The 6,566-nt window shown below is 41.0% G+C and overlaps 2 protein-coding genes across 2 annotated transcripts; both read right to left on the reverse strand.

Moving 5' to 3' along the window:
- On the reverse strand, positions 3,067-5,025 carry LOC104789158. The gene is made up of 3 exons (XM_010514896.1): positions 4,495-5,025; positions 3,768-4,247; positions 3,067-3,456 (listed from the first exon to the last, which is right to left on the reverse strand). Exons 1-3 carry the CDS (start codon positions 5,023-5,025, stop codon positions 3,067-3,069), a joined length of 1,401 nt encoding a protein of 466 aa, XP_010513198.1.
- On the reverse strand, positions 5,047-5,991 carry LOC104789160. Its single transcript, XM_010514897.1, has 2 exons — positions 5,899-5,991; positions 5,047-5,796 (listed from the first exon to the last, which is right to left on the reverse strand). Exons 1-2 carry the CDS (start codon positions 5,989-5,991, stop codon positions 5,047-5,049), a joined length of 843 nt encoding a protein of 280 aa, XP_010513199.1.

Genomic DNA, 6,566 nt, shown 5'->3' on the forward strand with positions numbered 1-6,566 from the left:
GGTAATTGTAACAAATAGACCCGACCGAAAATTAAATTTCTGAATAATCTATCCTTAATGACTTTGAATTCTATGTTTTTGACGGAAAAATTATGGGTTTATGTTTTTGGCAGGAAAACTATGGTTTACATTTTTTGGCGGGAAAATTATGATGATGGTAGTATGATGATAATCATCATCATGATGATAGTATGATGATGGTAGGATGATGATGATGATGATGATAATAATGGTGATGATGATGATGATGATGATGATGATGATGATAGTATGTGATGATGATAGTATGATGATGTTTATGATGTTAGGTTGATAATGAAGAAAATTGATGGGTTAGTGGTTACCTCTTGTAACGCTCCGACCGCCACCTCTTAGTGGGACCCATGTCCAATTCCAGTCCATGGACCCACCGTCCTTAATGGGCTTCACGTTCTCTCACTAGGCCCATGAGCCCATCTATATCCGACGGTCGGTTTGCTACGTTCGGGATGCTTTAAAGACTTGCTACCGTCCCTATAAATCACCACATGATCTTTCTCTGTGTTTTGTCCTAACTCACACAGTTCCGACAGTCATTTCCCGGAAGCTCACCCATCCTGAGACTACTCCAGCTCAAACACGCTCAACTCAAGAGTTCTCTTAGGCCCCTTGAACGAAAAATAAGTGCACTTTAGTGACACAGGTGGCCAAATCAATTCTTTTAAACCTTTCCGCAAGCCGGGGTGTCACAATTCACCCCCAATAACAGATCGCAACGTCCTCGTTGCGCACCAAGAGCGTCCCCCCCCCTCCCCTGACGGTGTGAGTCCACTCAACTCCACACTCGTCTGGGTTCGGCTCTGATACCACTTGTAAGTTGTAACGCCCTGACCGCCACCTCTTAGTAAGGCCCATGTCCAATTCCAGTCCATGGGCCCACCTTCCTTAATGGCCTCACGTCCTGTCACTAGGCCCGTGAGCCCATCTATATCCAACGGTCGGTTTGCTACGTCCGGGAGACTTTAAAGACTTGTTACCGTCCCTACAAATTACCACATGATCTTTCCCTGTGTTTTGTTCTCACTCGCACAGTTCCGACAGTCATTTCCCGGAAGGTCACTCATCCTGAGACTATTCCAGCTCAAGTAAGCTTAACTCTGAAGTTTTCTCAGGCCCCTTGACCGAAAAGATAAGTCCACTTTGGTGACACAGGTGGCCAAATCAATTCTTTTAAACCTCTCCGCAAGCCGGGGTGTCACAACTTATAAACCTATTATAACCAAACTCATTTGACTCATTAACTCATTTAGTTATCAACTCATTTAACTCGTTAACTCATTAGGGTCAATATTTTCAATTCATTATGATTCATGAGTTGAGTTGATTCATTAGTCTTGACCCCTTTTGACACCTCTAAGTATGCACAATTAAGCCTCCATTGGATTTTCTTATTTGTATGGTTTGATTGTTTTATGTTCGAACCTACGGGTCTTTCCGAAGTAATCAGCCCATATGTTGACAACGTCCAAACCTTTATATGTATTGTTTCTCTTGATTTACTTTCCTCTAATGACATCTATCGAAATTCGCTGTTTTTATCCTTAAGCTTTATATGATCAGATTCTAATTGACGGGATTTAACACTAACAGTTAGCTGTTAGCCTCCTAGTGCCTTAATCAATGCGTCTCGATTGGCTTTTAAATTTTAATATATGTCTTTATATGACTGATTGGACCAAGATAGCAAAACCACCTTTTTATTGTTTAGTGTTACGTAGGCATCAATCCAACCCACAAATAAGGAAGATGAGTGATAAATTTTTTTTTTTTTTAAAAAGGCGTTTCTTAACGTAATTTTTTCCTGTTTGAAAAAATGCAAATGCAAAAGATGAGTCGACTAGAGAAGTAAAACAAATATTTCTAACTAAACTGATACAATAAAAACTATATGTTTTTGAAAACAGAGGAAAATGTATCAATATATCATGACGAGAGTTAATTACGCACATGTAGTGTGTCAATGTTGTCATGTCTTAATGATGATAGAGTAGCATTGTGAAATTGAGCCAAAACTCCCTTGTAGGAATGGTATGAGCTGACAACTTTCAACCCCCCTATAAACGTGGTGTAGATAGTGATTAGTACAAGTATATCCATAGGAAAATAATTAGTAGTCATTACGCACATGTCTTTGTCATTTAGTTATTAGGCAAATGTCATGTTAGAAAGGTTAGGCGCATATAATGCCATTTATTTAATATCATGACGAAGGATATTAGGCACAAGTAGTCTTAATGTTGTCACATGTCTTGTTGATGCTAGAGTAGGAATGTGAAATTTAGACAAAGCACAAAGTAGTGTAGATTGTGGAATGTGGTTAGTACAAGTAGATTCATAGGGAAAACAATAGTTTCTACCTCTTAGAGCTTAATGAGATAGAATGATAGATTATAGTTCACTAAAACTTTAATTAAATCAAGAAAAACAAAGAAAGGAGAAACTATTTTAAAGAACCATCAATTTAGAAATATTTTTATTATAAAGAAAGAGAGTTGCACAACGTTGAAAAGATCATGTATGGCATCTTCCCTACACGGAACCTTCGGCATTCGAAACGGATTATTCCAGTCTTCGTTTTCTATTTATCAACTTTCATTTTGAGTCATTGTATTTTTTTTTTCTTTTCTTTTTTTGAATAAAATAAAAAATTTATTTAAAAAAAATAAACGTTTTTACATCAAGTGCTGCTATAGTATTGTCTTTAAGAAAGAGAACATTTGTTTAAGAAATCTGCTTATCTTGTGTCAAACCAAATCGCCATACACTGCTCATATCGTTAGTCGCCTTGCTCTCTAATGGAGGTGAGTCTGTTCAGAACATCTTTGTCCAGCCTTCTGGTTAGATGGGATGCTGGAATTGGTCCCTCTCTATGTCTTCTGTTATTGCGCTCCCGCCAAAGTGAATGAGCCAGTAGTTGAAAGCAATATCGCAGTAGGAATAAACGTTCTTCCCCCAATGATGTATCAGTGAGAAGCTGGATGATAACAACCCATTCCGCTGAGAAAACAGAGTTTAAGAGCTTTGAGGTTAAGCCAGATCATACTTCACGTGAATACGGACAACTGAAGTAGATGTGGTCCCGTGTTTCCAAGGAAGCCTGACATAGACGTTCCAAGAGAGCATTCTATCTCCTGTTGTTAAACGATTATGTATGGCGAGCCAAGCCAAGAAAGAGTATTTTGGCGTGGCATGAGTGAACCAAATCCCACGATGCCACTCCTTAGACGGTTGCACAGACCGGATTGCCTGCCAGACCTCTTTCGTGTTAAAAGAAGCTTTAAAAAGACCTCTTTTTCCTTTCCAGAGAACCACGTCAGTCGTATCCCTTAGCCCTTTTGATCGAATCTCCCCTAACAAATTTTCCATTTGGTTGAGATGGTCCGACCTATGTCTTCGTGTTCTATGTGTCAAGACAACCTGGAAAACCGTGTCATGGAGACCAATTCCCATGTTTATAAAGCCCCTCCGCCATGTTAGAGCGAAAAGAGGCCCTAAAGGAGACCATTAGTCATGCCAGAAAGAAACGCTTTGTCCATTCTTAACTTCATACAACACAAACTCAACAGCGATAGGACGGTATTTAAGCAACTTTTCCACATCTAGGAGCCAAGAGTGGAACTAGCACTAAGCGACCAGAAAGAACCCTTATGGAGTAGGTAGTGTCTCAACCATTGCACCCACAACGAGTTAGAGGATAACATTCGCCAAATTAGTTTCAGACAACTGACCGTATTCACCTCTGCAAGGGATCGGAGACCAAGCCCTCCTTCCTCCTTGGGTGTGCATACATCAGCCCACGACACTTTTGCTTTCTTCCTATTCAAATCCGGACTCGACCATAGGAAGGCAGAGCACAAACTGTCTATTTCTCTAATGCACGCTTTCGGTAAACGAAATGCAGACATCCAAAAATTGGTAAGACTGTGGATCACTGAGCTTATAAGTTGTAAGCGTTCTGCGAAAGAAAGGTGTCGAGCTGTCCAACTCCCAATTCTGTCCCTTATCTCAAGAAGAAGAGCGTAGTCCGATGTTGTCATTCGTTTTCTTAACAATGGGAGACCAAGGTAGCGTACGGGTAAAGAACCCAAAGCAAAGGTAAAGCAGCGGAGGATGTCCTCCTTGTCACTCTCCCGCACCCCTGCCATGTACAAGGTTGACTTCTCAAGACTGATCTTTAACCCTGAGAACTCTGCGAAATGATCAAATATCTGCAGTATCCCCTCAATAGATAGTTTGTTGCCAGCAATTGAAGACCAAAAGGTCGTCAGCAAAGCACAAGTGTGTCAGCCACAGGTTTTGGCAACAAGGATGGTAGCTGATCAGTTGTTGCAGGGCAGCTTTGTCAAGCATAGTTGATGAAACTTGCATACAAATCATAAACAGATATGGAGAGAGCGAGCAGCCCTGACGGAGACCCCTCTGACTGCCGAACAAACCACATAATTCACCATTAACTTGCACTGAGAAAGATGCCGTAGAAATACAGAGTTCTATCCACTTTATGAATCGTTTAGGGAGATTCATTGCAGAGAGAGTACTTAGCAGAAAGGGCCATTGGACGGAATCAAAAGCCTTCGAGATATCAATCTTGATAGCACTCTGAGGAGAGATCGACTCTTTGTGATAATCTTTGACGATTTCAGACGCCAAGAAAACATTTTCCATTAGTAAACAATCCTTGACAAAAGCCGACTGATTCAGAGAGATAAACTCAGGGAGAAGTTGCTTGAGTCGGTTTGCTAAAAGTTTGGAGATAACCTTGTATATCACATTGCAACAGGAGATTGGCCGATAGTCTTTCATCTCTGTCACTATTTTTTTCTTTGGGATTAGTGCGAGGATGGTAGTATTAATACCTTTAGGGATGAAACCATAGACAAAGAAAGACTGGACTGCAGTTATGAAATCAGCCTTAACAATTGACCAGGCTTCCCTAAGGAACTCCACCGTGTAGCCATCATGACCAGGACTTTTATCTGTCGGCATTGACCATAGAACATCACGAATTTACTCTGCAGAGACCTCCCATTCTAATTGTTCCCCATCCGCTTCAGAACATCGATAATGCAACAGAGCTTTGAGCTCCTCCTCCGTGATGTCGTGATAGTGAGAAGGATTATGTGATAAGAAATCATGAAAGAACCTCACTGCTTCTTGATTAATACCCTCAGGGGATGTGACCACTGAATCATCTGGACAGTGAATTTCTTTGATAGCATTACGAACTTTCCTGACCTTGGCAGCTTTGTGAAACACTTTGTTATTGCCATCACCAACCTTTAACCAGTGCAGTTTAGATTTCTGCTTTAGATATTTCTCCTCCAAACCTGAGACAAATAACCATCTACTATAAGCTGCAGATTCAGCTTGCATGGATAAGTCAGTCAGATTTGTCATCGTCTCGAGCTGACATTTGCACAGAGCAGCATACGCCTCCTTTTTTTTCTTTGTCCAGTTACCAAGTCTATCCTTGCTCATCATTTTTATCTTCGGTTTAAGAGCCTTCAGTTTTTTAGAAAACCGAAACATAGCATACATAGAATGAAACAAAGTCTCAGTGTTATCCCAGAACTCTTTAATCATTGGTATAAATCCGCTATCACTGGTTAAAGCGTTGGTGAAATTGAAAGGCTTATGAATGTGCAGCTTATCAGCACCCAGTTTGATACGTCCCCTTAGATGATCAGAACAGCCTCCAGCCTCGAAAGCTACAAACGATTGTTGGTACTTGATGAGCCAAGAATCACTCACAAGCACCTGATCTAGTTTCTTACAAATCAACTCACCATCATCTCTCTTATTCGACTAGGTACATCGCGGACTGTGAGCCTGCATATCATTAAAACTGCAGTACCTGACCGTGTCTTGAAAGTCTTGCATCCCCGGTGGGATAACAGGGTTAATGGCATAGTGAGAATGCTCCTCCCCTTTCAATATCTCATTGATCCCCATAGATCATCCAAGGTTTATTTCTAAACAGAGGAGAATCTTGGTTATCTTTCAAGTCTTGCCATAGCAACTTTCTATCTTCCACCACATTTGCAGCATAGATAAATGAAACAAAAAATTCCTCCGACATATCCTCCATAAGAACCGAACAAGTAACCATTTGACTATTTGTGAAACAAGGAGTTAAACGCACCTGTGGGCTCCAAACAACTCAAATACTACCCCTACGGCTATCCGCATAGTTGGATATGAAGGACCAATCCGGAAAAACCGACTCCACAATACGCATTGCCTTCCTTTCCCTCACTCGTGTCTCAAGAAGACAGCCAAACTGCAGGTATCCTTGTTGCACCTAGCTTCTAACAATAGAAGGTTTTTGACGTTTGATTGAAACCACAGACATTCCAGAAGAAGCTCGACATATTCTTAATGATGGGAGGGGGGGGGCTTATTCGGCTTCGCAGAAGCCAGAGTAGAGGTGTTGGAGACGTATTTGTGAGAATCCTATGAGAGACGAGGCAAATATTCATGTGTAGGCACTCGAGAGTTTTGAGCCTGTTCTTTAGGAGGCGGATCAA

This window comes from Camelina sativa, chromosome 5 (assembly GCF_000633955.1).
Source record: "Camelina sativa cultivar DH55 chromosome 5, Cs, whole genome shotgun sequence".
NCBI classification, from domain to species: Eukaryota; Viridiplantae; Streptophyta; class Magnoliopsida; order Brassicales; family Brassicaceae; genus Camelina; species Camelina sativa.

Bases quoted from the DNA above. Each gene is read 5' to 3' on its own strand.
- LOC104789158 (XM_010514896.1), bottom strand. From the start codon at position 5,025: ATGCCGACAGATAAAAGTCCTGGTCATGATGGCTACACGGTGGAGTTC. The intron at 4,248-4,494 runs GTTAATGGTGAA...GGGATACTGCAG, and splicing joins CGGCATCTTTCTCAGTGCAA to ATATTTGATCATTTCGCAGA. The intron at 3,457-3,767 runs GTCAGTTGTCTG...ACGGTTTTCCAG, and splicing joins CCCTTGCAGAGGTGAATACG to GTTGTCTTGACACATAGAAC.
- LOC104789160 (XM_010514897.1), bottom strand. From the start codon at position 5,991: ATGGGGATCAATGAGATATTGAAAGGGGAGGAGCATTCTCACTATGCC. The intron at 5,797-5,898 runs GTCAGGTACTGC...AAACTAGATCAG, and splicing joins TGCAAGACTTTCAAGACACG to GTGCTTGTGAGTGATTCTTG.